The sequence below is a fragment of the Macaca thibetana genome, chromosome 1 (assembly GCF_024542745.1).
Source record: "Macaca thibetana thibetana isolate TM-01 chromosome 1, ASM2454274v1, whole genome shotgun sequence".
NCBI classification, from domain to species: domain Eukaryota; kingdom Metazoa; phylum Chordata; class Mammalia; order Primates; family Cercopithecidae; genus Macaca; species Macaca thibetana.
The window spans coordinates 173,101,212-173,116,572 of NC_065578.1; the positions used below are offsets into that span (position 1 = coordinate 173,101,212).

Below are 15,361 nucleotides of genomic sequence, written 5' to 3' on the forward strand. Positions count from 1 at the left end.
AGGGATGTTGTGTTACTTCAGCAAAATGTAGCATCTCCAGAAAGTTACAAGAAATGTGACAGATGTTGATATATGACAGATAGATAGATAGATAGATAGATAGATAGATAGATAGATAGATGACAGATTTCTGTTATGCTTTTCATGTCCTACAAGGAGTAAAACATATATAATAATGAATTCTTTTAAAATATACAATAACATCAAGAAATTTTTAGTTTTTAACATATTAAGAATCATTTCTAAACCTATTGACTGTGTATGCTTGTGCAGAGAAGCAGCAACATTTCTGGGTAAGGTCTAATGTTTCCATGGTCTCCAATGTAAATAAAAATAACATTCCTGGAAATTGAGAGCCTAGTTTTTAGGATGAGTTAAGTAATGTGTTGTGAACAACTAAAACTCATTGGAACGTAAAAATAACTGTATTTTCATTTTAGTTCTTTTTATTGTGCCCCAGTCGATGAAAGAACACAAGACTCTTTTAAGTAATGTATTTTTGGTAAATCACTATTATAATGTTTGCACAATAGTGAAGCATTATTTTACTGAACATTTATTTGGAAGCTAAAAATATTGGTTCTACTCTAGATCAATCCCTCTGATAACAATTTTGCTCGCTTTGCAATTTGCTATTTCAATTTAATATTGCCAGTGGTGTTAGACCTGCTATTACATTTATTGCCTAGATTACTACTAAAAATATTGTTGTGAGAAAGGAATAATATTGCCATGATTTTATTATTAGAACACTTTTCTGATACACAATGCCAGGAGTCTACAAAGCATCAGGCTCTCAGGCCATGCAGTATCATTTATAACTTTTATGACTGGCTCTCAGGGTTCTCCACAAAGGATAGTAATGATGATTTCCAGAGCAATGGTCAGAGAAGCTCACCTCTACAGCATATAGAATAAATATGATTCCTCAATTTTAATATGTGGTGGCATATTTCAGGGGAAAAAATTGCATGATAACTGCCAAAGTTTTGTTTATCTACCTCATGAAATTCCAAGACAATCTGTAGAAAAAAGCTAGATTGTTAAGAGGATCCACAGCTGTTAAATATGAACTAACATATGATTTTCTCCTTATTATGCTGGGTGGTTTGAAAAATGAAACATTACATATTAAACTCTTAGGAATATCACAAGTTCCCTTTTCTTTGATTAGGTAGCATACTATAAATACTATGAAATTGGTGCTGCTTTTTATTATATTATTTCAATGCTATTATATATAAAACTATACAGATATTTTTAAAAATTGGTACATATTATTAAATTCTAAACAAAATATGTAAACTTCGAGTTTTGCCGTTTTTACATATAGACAGGCTAACATATATAATATCTCATATATATCATATTTATGTGTTTATAATCCAATGTACATGTGCATGTGTGTGTATGTGTGTGTGTGTGTATATATGTATGTATCTACATACTCAGAAGAACTACATTTTTCAGTTTTATATTTTTTCTATCCATCCCTTCAATATTACTTTCCACAGAGAACTACATAGTGGAAAATAAGACACATTAATGATGAGGCAGAATAGGTATCAACTTAGATGTTGGAGAAAATGTTACCACTTTGAAGCTAAGTTCCCTTGACAATAAAAGGGAGTCAACAGAGCAGAGCTACTCTTACTTACTTCATAGGACTAGTGAGGATTTTAACTGAAGTAATGTGTAAATTATTAAGTGACTTACAAACATGAAAAGGTGATTATTTTATTATTCTTTGCAGCCGTACTTCTCAACATGTATCAGGAGAAATCTGCTGGTCCCTTAGATACTTTCAGGAAGTCCACAAGATCAAGCCTTTTATTATAATAAAATAGAGATGTTGTTTCATTCCATTTTTATTTTTATTCTCTAACGAGTGTACAGAGGAGAGGTCTAGAATCTACATGGTGTGTAATACTGTGGAAAATTGAATACAGAAGCAGATATGAGAAGTCAGATGTTTTCTTTTATGCCAGACATTAAAGAGGTTTGCCAAATTTGAAACAATGCTAATCTCACAAAAAAAAATGAGAGAGGGAGGAAATATAGTTACATTCACAAAAATGTGTTATTTATGTGTATTTCATTCATAAAATATGTTACTTATATGAAATGGTTTACATTAATAAATACATATTTAATATCATACATGCCTATAAAATATCTTCACAAACAAAAACTCTTTGGAGTCTTCAGTAATTTCTAAGAATGTAAAGGGCTCTTGAGATAAGCAGTTTAGGAATTATTGCTTTAAAGACTTCCATTCTTGCTCTTTCTTTCTCATTTTCAATGACAACTATCTGCATGTGGCAGTAGTGAAGTGGTGGTGCCAATGCTGCTTCAAGGGTGTGAGGAGATGAAGATTGCTGTATCTCCCTTTCTCTTGACTTTTTCCTTATGGTTACAATGCGGCTGCTCCAGCTTTGGGTCTACATTTTACCCCAAAGGACACAGGAAAGCTCAATGAGGAATAAGGATAAGATCTAAATCTCAAACTGAAAACATTAGCCATGAATACATTCCTTCCCCCACATACAGATTCTTGCTTTTGTCTCATTGGCCAGATGGTTGCTATGTATACACCAGATGCTGCAAGTAGTTTTATATCTGGATCCATTGCTGTCCACAACAGAATCAGTGTTCCGGTTGTAATGAGTGAAGAATGTGTGTAATAGAAAACTAGCCGCAGCTGCATTACTTGATTTGTTCATCTGTTTTTAAACAGGAAAGTAAAATAACCAAAAGTATGATAGAAACAAGGGGTTTTAAATGGGAATTAGCACTCACATGAAGATGTAGAGAAGATGAAGGAAAGGAAGAAGGTAGAAAGAAAACTGGAGAAACATTCTTAATCCACTTAATCTCAAAGCCCTGGCATGGATAGAAAACCTAGTTTGTAGACAGGTCCAAGAGGTTGCATGCATCTGGCCACTGTGAAGTGGAAACCTTGGGGAGGTATTTGGAAGCTGCTATGTCTGGGCATGCTGCCATTTCTGTGGAAGCTGTTGTGTCTGTTCGTGAGAGCCACCATATCACTGCATTTTGGGAAAGACTATGTTCGATTGTCATGTGTTCATGATCATAAACTTCTGAGAATGATGGCTTCCACTTCCTGTCAGCCTTCCATATCCCACATGACTTTTTCTCACTGATAAAGTCTAAACTGGAATTTCCCAGGGAGGGGGGTTTGGGGAGAAACTTAGCAGCTTCAGACTATTGGCAATGGTGCCAAGTTCATAATAAACAAGTTAGCACAGCTGCCAATTATCTGTAAATTATTAATGCCACGGTCTGAGATGTTTTAATTTGAAATCAATAAACTAAACATGACCAATTAGAAACATCACACATAGTTTTTATTCAATAAAGTTCATTTTCTGACAAATTTAAGTAACATGAAAAATACATGGAAGAGTATAAGAAACAGCACATTTGGTTAATTCAATCCAGAGGAAAAATGTCTTCAACAACTAAGAAACATGGTAAATCATTTATAAACATAACATGATAAAAATAAAGAGTATAACATCCCTCATTACATAAAAGTCAATATTTAAATATTTGAGGGTAAATTTAACTCATATATAAGGAGTTATCCCCATTTGTCACCCAAATCACTGATATTGACTTATTAAAAATTTAATCATATTGTTTTTATTTTTCATCTAGTAGGCAGTTCCATTATATGTAAAACTACTGCAAGAAAAAAAGACTGTTTTAAATTTATTTTTGAGATAGGATCTTGCTCTGTCACCCAGTTGGAGTGCAGTAGTGCAATCATAACTCACTGTAAACTCGAACTCCTAGGGTTAGATGATTCTCTCACCTCAGCCTCCTGAGTAGTTGGGACTACAGCGACAACTGGCTAATTAAAAAAATAGAGAGAGAGAGTTGGGGTCTTACTATGTTGTACCAGCTGGTCTCAAACCTCTGATGTCGAGCAATTCTCCTGCCTTGGCCTCCCAAAGTATTGGGATTACTTGCGTGAGCCACTGAGTGTGGCAAGAAGACAACATTTTTAAAAATCAGATTATAGCTGAATGTCATAGAGCAAAATAACTGACAGGTTTCCCATTCTTCCTAGTTGTGTGTAGAGATACTTGATGTGGCTAGTGGATAATATATTTTATGTTTGTTCTTAACTTTCCTAATAGTTAAATAATATGTGAATTAGTATTACTTTAATAATTATACATTTTCATTTAATGTATATAACACTTCAGTAGCAACATAATATGAAAGACAAATTATGGATGAAATTTCTTAGTTTAAGTACTAATTCAACTTTTCTGTAGATCTTTATTCATAAGGAAATCACTAAACTTATTTGTCCTCCATTTACATTGACTGGTGAAAAGGAATTAAAAGCTGCTGCAAAAATTAACAACTGGCCTATCAGAGGAGCGTAGTGGCAAGCAAGTGCCTTTCCTGTTGAAAAGAAAGGGTATTTTTCCTTGAAGGTATCATTACTTGCTCTTTAAAGGGTGTGAAGTGTTTTCCACCAATTCTCTCTCCATTAGATGTGGATCAACATACCTTTGGCTATTTAGTGCAAGCAATCAAACAATCAAAAATAACAATCTGCTTGTGCATGTATGCTGATTTATTTATGTCCAGTAAAGAAACAGGGAACTATGGGTGGCAGGGGGAAAATCCCTCCTCTGAGATTATCTCTCACCACTTCACTCTATTTCTGGATTCCTCATCTGCCAGTGGGTACATGGTTTCATTTGAATTTCAGTCTCATAGACAAATATTGCTTGTGTGTTCAGCAGCTTTTCTCCAGGCATTACGTATCAGGCATCACACTTGGAAAAATTTACTCAACATATCTAAGTCATGGTCATTGTTTCAGTACAGCAGACATTACAGCTATAACTAAGATACAGAGTTAAGAGTGTTAAGGGCCTATAAGAATGCTTAAAACTTAAAAGGTGCTGAATGTAAATTTTGTTTTGTAGTCATGAATATGTACTACTAATTTTGCTTATAACCAATGATCACAGGTTATTGCAGGATATTTTGACTAATAAGTCATCAATCTGCAATTTACACACATTGTAATTTTTCCACCTAAACTTCATTTGACATTTTCTCATCCATAAGTTAAGAAATGTATCTAGGTTTTTATCTTGCACTTTTGCTTTCAACCTGAATTTTCTATGTTCATATTAGTATTAAGGCTTAGAACTGTAAAACATATCTTATTTCAACTGTTTTTTACCCACGTGAGTTATTCGTGGTCCATAAGATACAAAAACTGGCATCACGTTTTATATGACTAAGCTCTAACTGCTTTTCCACATAAACTATTCTTTAGATGTTTATATTTAGGTTCAGTCACTTCCTTCTGGAACTTGTTAATTGGTTACAACATTTAAGAAATGGATACTTAATTCATAGTATATGTAATATGCTGTCTTATGCTTTTGGAAATGGAAAATACAAAGAAAAATAAAACACTGTCCTGACCCTCAGAGAAATATAAAATTATTTCTCCTTTTCCTCAGGTCTATTATTTTCCTATTTTTTTCTCTCACAGGTTGGTATGTCAATAATCCTATAATTCAAATTCATTTCACACCACATCTCAACAAAACCAGACTGTCCTACCTCATGGTTATTACGAGATTGAATGTGATAATGTTTATGAAAAGTATACCAAACAAAAGCGCTCTTTAAGTGTAGGGAATAATAGTTTTATTTTCCTGTCAACTCTACAAGAATTTACATTTATTAAGGCAGGAGCCTTGCTTTCTTCAGACTTGGTTTGCTCTGGGCTTTAATTAATAACTGTGTCACTTTGAACAGCTTGCTGAAACTTGCTTAGGGAAATTTTCTCATCAGCAAAATGTAGATTATAGTAGTACCCACCTCCTAGGACTGCTGTAAGGATTAAATGGGATAATCCATGTAATGTGCTAAACACAGCACATATGGAAACACTAAATTATAGAAGAAAAATAATAACTAACAGTTATTTATCACTAATTACATGAAAGACATTTTATTAATTTTTCATAGTAATTATATAATTTCAACAAAAAATTCCTGATAAAGTTGCCATTATTATAACAATAATAATTATTATTACTATGGTTTTAACACTGAAGTGGCACAGTGACTGGTACACAGTAGCCATTCCACAAGTATTTGTTAAAATCTTGTTGAACTACAAACTATAATTGCCCTTGAGGCCTCAGTTAGCTGTATCAGTCAACCTTCTTGTAAGAACAGAATCTGACTGCAGCAGAAAGGAATTTATTCAAAGCCATTGGATTGGATAGTTCACAGAATCAACAAGAGGACTGGAGACGCTGGCTCAGATGCTATGCCAGGAACAAGCCTGAAATCACAATAGCGGAAGTCATCTCTTGAGGTCATCAAGGAGCAAAAGTATTGCAGGTGGCACATCTGCCACACTAATACAGATCACTGAAGCCATCATTATCGATAATGTCACCAGATAAATCATTTTATGCAACTTCCAAGATTTGTACATCTTTCTTATTAAGGAGATATGAAGAAGCAGTCATTTGTTCTTCATTTGGAAGAGGATATCCAAATGTGCACACAATCACCAGACTCTCAATATAAATAACATTTATTTTCAGTCCTCATGCACACCTAAGGTATGGGCCAGAAGCTAGAATACCTGCTACTTGTGTTTTTTTACATATTTCGCATTTCATATTTTTCAGTAGTATGTCATTAACAAAATATGTCCTGTGGCACAGTGAGATGATCTACATCCTTGTAAAATAAATTGTAGCACAGATGCTGAGAAACTACTTAACTCCAGAATACAATGAGAGTGTTTAACTCTTGTGACTGACATGTGAAAGAAAAATTGTTCCTGATATTCTCTGTTTACAGGTATAGAGAAAACAGTTTATACCAGAGAGGAAGCATTATCTCCAGTGCCAAGAATCATGCCACTGGTAAACCTACCACATCAGGAATAGCAGTTTTAATTAGAATGATTCTATGGTGAAGCTTTAGCCAACATATTGAGTTAATTGGAGATGGAATATGAATATTCTCTTCACAATTTTCAAGTACTGCATGCATCCCAAATTCCTGTAATTGTGTCAAGCATGAAAAACAAGCAGTGTGACTCTAGATTTATACTTTTAGCAGAAACAGGAAGTCTCACTTTGTATTTTTGCCTTAATTGATCTTACTCCATAATAGCTTATGAAGTCAATGTTCTTCTATTACAATTCTTTACTCGAATAATTGGAAACTAAACATCTTATGGGTTACGGTCCTTATTGGCTTAATGAGAAGAGCATATAGGGGAAATTGAATGTATTACCTGATTTTTATAAGACCACACTCTGATTTCCAGAGTATTGTAGTATACCAGAGCCCCAGAAATTATCATTCACTATTCAAGTTGAATATTTGCCCTACTTAGTAACCTGTGATACAAGAGATCTGGTTTTAGAAATGATTCAGGAATGATTCAGGGCTGAGAATTTGATAGGACAGCTTTCTTTTCATGATGACTTCAACCAGGCCTTTGTTGCCAGACCTATGTCTTTTTTTGTTTGTTTGTTTGTTTGTTTTTGTTTTGTTTTGTGTTTTTGTTTTGTTTTGTTTTGTTGATACAAGCTAAATAGGACCTCAAGGCACTGGTCACGTATTTGTCAAGGGGCATGATCTGATTAGTAATCCCTAAAATTTCTACAGGCTAAACATTTGTAAGTAGCACATTGAACTTTCTGTGTATTACAATACCTACGTTCACTGTGACTCTGATGGCTAATAGTTGCTATTGGGCCGTAGTACAGAAGGCAATTATATCTTCACTGAAGTCAGAGCTGAACTGATTTCACACCGATTTTTACTCTGATGTCCCTATCCTATAGACAACTGCCAATACATTACTCAGAGATACTAGCATTCTTTTTACCAATGCATTTAATGCTTTTTCCTCCAATAAAAAAAATGATAGTCTCTTGGAAAATTATCTTTCTCTTAGAATATTTTTAATAAGCTCCCCTGGGGCATGATGGGCATAAGAATTGACTTCACAGGGTCAGGAAAGCAAAAGTTCATGCTTTAGATTATTTTGAATCGATTCCAGTCATCCCACTTATCTACCTTTCAGTTCTGAAGTTCCCATGCCTCTCCAATCATGGTTCTTCGTAACTTTAACATAACAGATCTGAAAGGAATTTAAATTCAATCTTGAGGTCAAAGTTTGTTTTGAAACCCTACAGCTGCAAGAGGTAAAAGATTTATTCAGTTTAGTCTTTGAAAGTCTCACATTCATTCTGTACTTTGAATGGGTAGGAATTGGGGTGCTTTAAGCAAACCATCTCTATTAGTAGTAAACTCACCCAAAGTCTTTGAATTTTTTATGCTCTTCATTCAATTATATGCAGGCATATGGTTCCAAATGTCATTTCTGCAACACACACTTTATTCTAGGTGGGCAGAGGTGGAATTTCTGTTGTCAAAATTCCACTCTTAATACTAGTATAGGTTTATAAAGGTTTTTGTCCCAGTCAGTAGGAAATAAACCACATATGCTCTCAATTTTCTTTAGAAGCTTTTACCAAACCACTTCTGGTATCTGTAGCTGTATAAGCCCAGATTCTTCAGTGTAAGTAAGACAAACAGGCTCTAGCTCACTTAATCAGATAAATTCAGGGATTTTGGATGACACATCCAAAATTGGATAAAGGGATTCTGGATGGCACATCAAATCACCAAGAAAAATAGGGAAACCTACCCATGTGCTACACAGGAAACAGTAACAAATTTTTCATAGGCCTGGCACGATGGCTCACGCCTGTAATCCCACCACTTTGGGAGTCTGAGGCGGGCAGATCACCCGAGCTCAGGAGTTCAAGGTCAGCCTGGCCAACATGGTGAATCCCCATCTCTACTAAAAATATAAAAAATTAGCTGGGTGTGCTGGCAAGTGCCTGTAATCCCAGCTACTTGAGAGGCTGAGGGGCGAGAGTCACTTGAATCCTGGGGGCGGAGGTTGTAGTGAGCTGAAACAACCGCCACTGGACTCCAGCCTGAGTATCAGAGTGAGACTCCTTCTAATTAAAAAAAAAAAAAAAAAAAAAAGCGTAAGACATACTTAGTGAGATCAACACTGCTAACTGCAATGAACACCATATTGAACTAACCAACTAACCACTGTCATTACTGCTGCAAACATTATCTCCTGAGAAAATTTCTCTAGACACCCTCTTTATCTTTGCATTAACAAGTTAAGATCAAAATCTGGGTGATACACCTGTTCACTTCTAGTTTAAATGATACACCCACTCCCTCTGTAGCTGCAAGGACACTAGGACAGTGAGGACCTGGGTTTTCCAGCTTCTAAGAGGTAAGGCTCTATTTGACTAATTTCTCAGACAGTTGAATGGGGTCATAAACAGGGCAACCCAATGAGGGACAGATTAATTGGCTTGATGTATCGAAATGCTTTAATATAAAACATGATGCATCTTTCAGAGAAAAATAAAATAGAAAGGGCATACCTTATTTCTAGGCAGCTACTAAGGAATTAGAATCTGTTTCTGATTTATACCCTTATGTACCCATCACTTTGTTGTCTCATAAAATTGGCCAGTTCACAAGTTATTGAACAGGCTTGCCATTTATTTTATGCAACATTATAGTATTTTGTCAATTTCAGTGTAAACTCTATACCCACTGCTTATAGAATGGTTTGAATAGACTTACAATGATGTGTGGGCACTCAAAGTCGTATCAGTGATTTACTGTAGATGTTGGGAAATTTCGAAACCAATACAAATCATTGAAATAGTCCCTTAGAAATGTTAGGAGAAAAAAAGTTTGCAAAAATAAAAAGCAACCAATTCTAGTAAGGGTTATAGTGTGGGTCAAAATTCGGGTATTAGTAGTGCTCCCTGGAGGAGCAGATGTCATTTTAGCCCTTAGTAACTTTCTGCTATTCAGGACACTGATTGCCTGGAATTTCTTTGTCTCAACTTTTCTTGCCATGAGTCGTTCCTCTCACTCACATTCCCTCTTCTTTCATATCTTGCCAATTTTGTATCTTACTGACTTAAAGCCAGTATTTGTATAGTGTCAAGGTTTTTGAATAACTTATTTGCTAGATTTTCTTTTTTTTTTTTTTTTTTTTTTTTTTGCCACTGAAAATCAGAAGACAGAGGAACTCATATTACAGGAAAATGTGGTTCTCAAGGAACAAGAAATAGCTTTATTAGAGGGTGTTCTGGTTGGGCAGTAACATTGAAAACGTAGTTTCATATTTATTTGTCACCTTTGGAGTTAGTACTTAGTATTGAGTCTAAACCAACTTTAGACTAAACAACAACAAAACACACACACACACACACACACACACACAAAATAAAAACCCAGCCAATGAAACAGAGCATACTTGCTATGTGTTAATGTATAGAAAGGCCCAAAGTTTGCATTTAGTGTAAGAAAGTAATCTTTTGTTTGTTTGTTTTTTTTAGTTTATTGCTTACAAAAAGTTTGTGTTACTAGGTTTTGTTATGAGCACATATTATTTTCCAAGAAATCCTATGTTCACAAACATAAGTAGAAGAAATGAGTTTAAAGTCATTGGATTGGTAATATAAAATCAGAAATGATCTTTTTTTTCTGTGTAAAAACAAATGTGTGCATGGATTCTTTATATATATGTCAGACATATGTTTTTGTCCTATTTTCTATTTTCCTTTTATTTTATGTGCCCTGTGAACATCCTTTTTTAATATATATATTATGTATTTTTGTTAGCTATTATGTATCCTTCATTTTTGCTAGATATTATGTGCTTTTCTATTGTTGCAAAACTGTTGCTATGCTTTCATAATAAATTTATCATCCATATTGCATTGTTATTTCTACTGAAATACTTTAATTATACAAATATGTACATTGATTTTAAAACACACGCATATAAAATGTGAGCCAGTAGAGTTTTACCACATGTTAACAAGTAATTAAATAGTGTCATTTTATTTAAATGTCTGAGGCCAGTCACTGTAGGTCATACCTGAAATCCCAGTGTTTTGGGTTGGCGAGATGGGAGGATTGCTTGAGCCTGTGCAATACGGTAAGACCCCATGTCTACCAAAAAAAAAAAAAAAAAGATAAAATATTAGCCAGGCATGTAATCCTACCTGCTGGAGCAGACAAGACTGGAGAATTGCTTGAGCCCAAGAGTTCAAGGTTACAATGAGCTATGATCATGCCACTCTACTTCAGCCTGGGCAATAGAGTGAAACCTTGTCTCTAAAAAATAACAAATAAAAAATCAATGTCTGAAACATAAGATACGTACTTGGCATATTGATAATTCTGTAGTATTGTGCTTATATTTTATATGTATTCACAACAGTAATATAAATTGTAATACGATTAGCACAATAATATGAATTAATAACAATCATAAAAGCAAGCACAAGTTTCCTCTTTCAATACTCCCAATTCATAGTCCTACTTACAAATGGCAGCAGCTTCTGTTTTGAGTTATTTTAGTTGATTTATAACTCAAGAACTTATTTCCAAAAAATGAAAACCTGATTAATGTTTTACATAATTCAGGAAGTAAATTATATACCCTCAAAACTCTAGAAAATTTAGAATGCTTTATAATATCCTTGAAAATATATTCTAAAGCAGTTCTGAATAGAGATTCTGAACATTTGAAAGTACACAATCAAATGCATTTGTCAAAGTATTTTTATGTTTATTAGTAAGGGTAAAAATTCCAGTCAGGATGGTATGTATCTGAGTCTGATTCTTTAATATCCCCAAAATTTTCACTTCCCCACTCTCATCTGTTTAATTCAATTGCAAAGCATGGAAATAAAGCAAAAGATATGCACACATAAGATAACTGTGTATTATAGTAGTGTTAATAAAACTTTTTGCCAACAGTTATGAAACCAAGTATTACCTGTGTTTTGCATATAAAATTGCTCCAATAAAATTTGCATGAAGGATTACTGGGATAAATAATTGAATTAATATTTATAGCTATTAGTTTCAAAATTAGCTAATTAGGTATCAAGTGTTAACTAGATTTTCTATTGACAGAAAAAGGATAAAAGTACAACAAATCTTATTTAATTATTTTCAAAATTACTCAATTTTAATGGAGAAGTAGTAGTAGACCAGAGAGTTAACATCATGCCTCTTTATTCATCTATAATTTATTAGAAAGTTGTCACCCAGCCTAATTCTATTTACCTCCACAGAATTCATTAATATAATACATTTCCCTATGTATTATTATTTGCTTCATGTGAAAAGTTTTAAGAAGACTGTGACTGACTATAAATTCCTGCCAGCTTAGATGATGTTTATTCCCATTATTATTGTTTTTGCAGTTTGTTCTTTCTTGATCGTCCTCAAAATTATGCTATGAAAAGTACTCACTTGATGCATACTTAACACAGAGATATTTGTAGAATAAAATCTAATTACCGAAATTTTAGATTTGTTTCTTCTAGGTAATTTTACATGGTATTAAATTGTTTTATTTTACAGACATATTTATGTATCCCCAAAAGTATGGCTATTGTGTATTTTCCACTTTAAAAGCAAACAATACTTTATTTTCTACATAGCTTTGGAAATTACTGTAAGGTAAAATGTTATCTGGCATCCCTAACAATTGTGGTTTATTTCTGTAGTTATGTAAATTGTTGATTTATATTATAATTCTAATGCATCATTCAAATTTTATTTCTGTGTTCTATAATTATAAATTTTACTAATTGCCAACAATAAAAGAAAAGATATCCACAGGAATATTTCTGGGGGTCTTCTAAGTAGAGTGAATTTCAGATACTGAAGATGTTATTTTAAAATCTGAATATATTGCACATCATTAGTTATTTTTTAAAATAAAAAGACAGGTTTATCCATACTTGTCATAGATTGAAACATCTGTATGTTCTGTGCACAACAGGTGTTCAATAAATGTTTTGGGTGACAGTAGTGACTCTTAATGACTTCATAATGAAGTAATTATTCAAGTGTCATGTTAAAACCCTATTTCTTAGGAATTACATACTGGCAATTTTCAGCTGGCATACATTGTTATATTCACTTTAGTTCAGTTAAAAATATATTTTAAAATATTCCTTATCTTCAATAAAATGTACAAATTTCAAACCCTTCCCAATACTGTTATAACAAACAATGAACATAATTAAAATATGTATATCTACAATACAATAAAGAATTTTCAAAACTATTTAAGTAAAAGATGACAATGAAATGAGTAGTTAGTTTTGAAAGTAGTGGCATCTGCTATGTGAATAATCCAAGAAATGCTTTCCAATTTCCATGCATTAACTCTTTATTCAAAAGAGGGAATTTCACAAAAGACACAAATGGGACCAAATAAAATATACGACAGTATCAAATTGGAATTATAGGCCAGGAGGAGTGGCTCACTCCTGTAATCCCAGCCCTTTGGGAGGCAGAGGTGGGTGGATCACCTGAGGTCAGAAGTTCAAGATCAGCCTGACCAACACGGTGAAACCCCATCTCTACTAAAAAATTACAAAAAATTAGCTGGGCATGGTGGCACGCACCTGTAATCACAGCTACTCGGGAGATTGAGGTAGGAGAATTGATTGACCCTAGGAGGTGGAGGTTTCAGTGAGCCGAGATGGCACCATTGAACTCCAGCCTGGGTAACGAGCAAAACTCCATCTCAAAAAAAAAAAAAAAAAAAAAAAAAAGAAAAAAAAAGCATCTGTTATTTACACTCTGCTCACTTAAAAAAATGGTTTGAAGCATATTGGACAGATACGTCCTATACAATGTTCTCTCTCTTTTTTTTCCTATAAAAAGTACTGTTACTTTGCTTTAGTTTTCCTTCTTTTTTCAGTTAAAAGTCTATTCCTTCAATGCCTGAAAGATGCCAGAACTCTGTACTTATTTGATCTAGGAAAAGTAAACCCAATGTTAATGAATATAATTCACTGTGAATCGTTAAAAAGTTGCATTTCGCAGGATTTATATTTCATAAAAGGGAAATCATACAATATATTTTTCCTTTTGTGTCTGGCTTATTTCGCTGACTGTAATATCTTAAAGGTCCATCATGCTGTAGCATGTGTCAGAACTTTATTCATTTTTATGGCTGAATAATATTCTATTGTATGTGTATAACACATTTTGTGTTTGCTCATATTTGTTGATTAACAATTTGGTTGTTTCCACCTTTGGACAATTATTTCAACTATCTTTTGTGTCCAAATATTTGTTAGATCTTCTTGATTATTATTTATTTTAGTGTAGCATCAACTTTTATTCCTAATGTTGGTTAAACCACACATTTGAAAAGACAGCACAATTATTGACTCAAAAACAAAAAACAATATTTCAGCTTTAAATTATTTTCAATATTTTTTTAGCATATACTCATTTTTTAAATGGTTAGAACAAATTAGAATATAGTCAGTTACAAAGAGGGCTAAAAATAAAATCAGTTATAATTAGGGTGCATAGTTGAATATTATAATTTTATATTTAAAATCAAAATTTTACATTTAAAAAGGTTTTTGCTTTTCTTTAAAAACTAATAAAATTATTTAGTAGCAATTTTATATATTTTATATTCTGAGTTAATAAAAATTTCTGAAAAGCTTTTTAAGTACACAAAGGATTATTAATACCAATGCCAAAAATGAAAGTCAGATTAATGATGACTATGTATTGAGGAAAGTTCACTGAAAAACCATTAAAAGAAGCACACAGAAAAATTAAGTTGAACTTAAACTTTCTGTCCCAACTGTTTGCTTTAGCACAAATTATTTTAGTTTTCTTCTTTCGTGAAAGTTCTATTTTAAAGGGAACAACAAAGAAGATAATTCTAAAGCCTCTAAAAACCCATCTTCTATTAATTAGCTACTCACAAATGATACACTGTATTTATTTGTTCTTAGTTTGACATATATGTGCATATGTATTTGTTCTTAATATTGACATATTGTATGTGTTTACAAAAACCAGAAAATTGTTTCATAATTAAAGTGTTGAATTTTGACATTTTTCAGATGAATTCAAGTTATTTATGAAAAGGCTACCTATGAATTATTTCCTCAACACATCTACTATAATGCATTTGTGGACAATGGATTCTAATTTTCAGCGCCGTTATGAACAACTGGAGATCAGCATGAAACAACTTTTCCTAAAGGCACAGAAAATTGTACACAAGCTTTTCAGCCTTAGCAAGAGGTGTCATAAACAACCCCTCATCAGCCTGCCAAGACAAAGGTAAGACATTTGTGGCAATGTAAGCAATTAAGTTTACTGTTGAGAAAGTGAGTTCTATTTATTTTTCTGAATGCAG

The 15,361-nt window shown here is 33.2% G+C and overlaps 1 protein-coding gene across 5 annotated transcripts in view; it reads left to right on the top strand.

Annotated features, from left to right (window-relative positions):
* BRINP3 (BMP/retinoic acid inducible neural specific 3) overlaps positions 1 to 15,361 on the top strand; it is a 396,225-nt gene that overhangs the window by 316,134 nt on the left and 64,730 nt on the right. For all 5 annotated transcript variants that reach the window (XM_050783215.1, XM_050783201.1, XM_050783228.1 and 2 more), the window contains one exon: positions 15,063 to 15,285. In XM_050783215.1, coding sequence (XP_050639172.1) covers positions 15,063 to 15,285 — 223 coding nt within the window. The remainder of the gene's footprint in view (positions 1 to 15,062; positions 15,286 to 15,361) is intronic.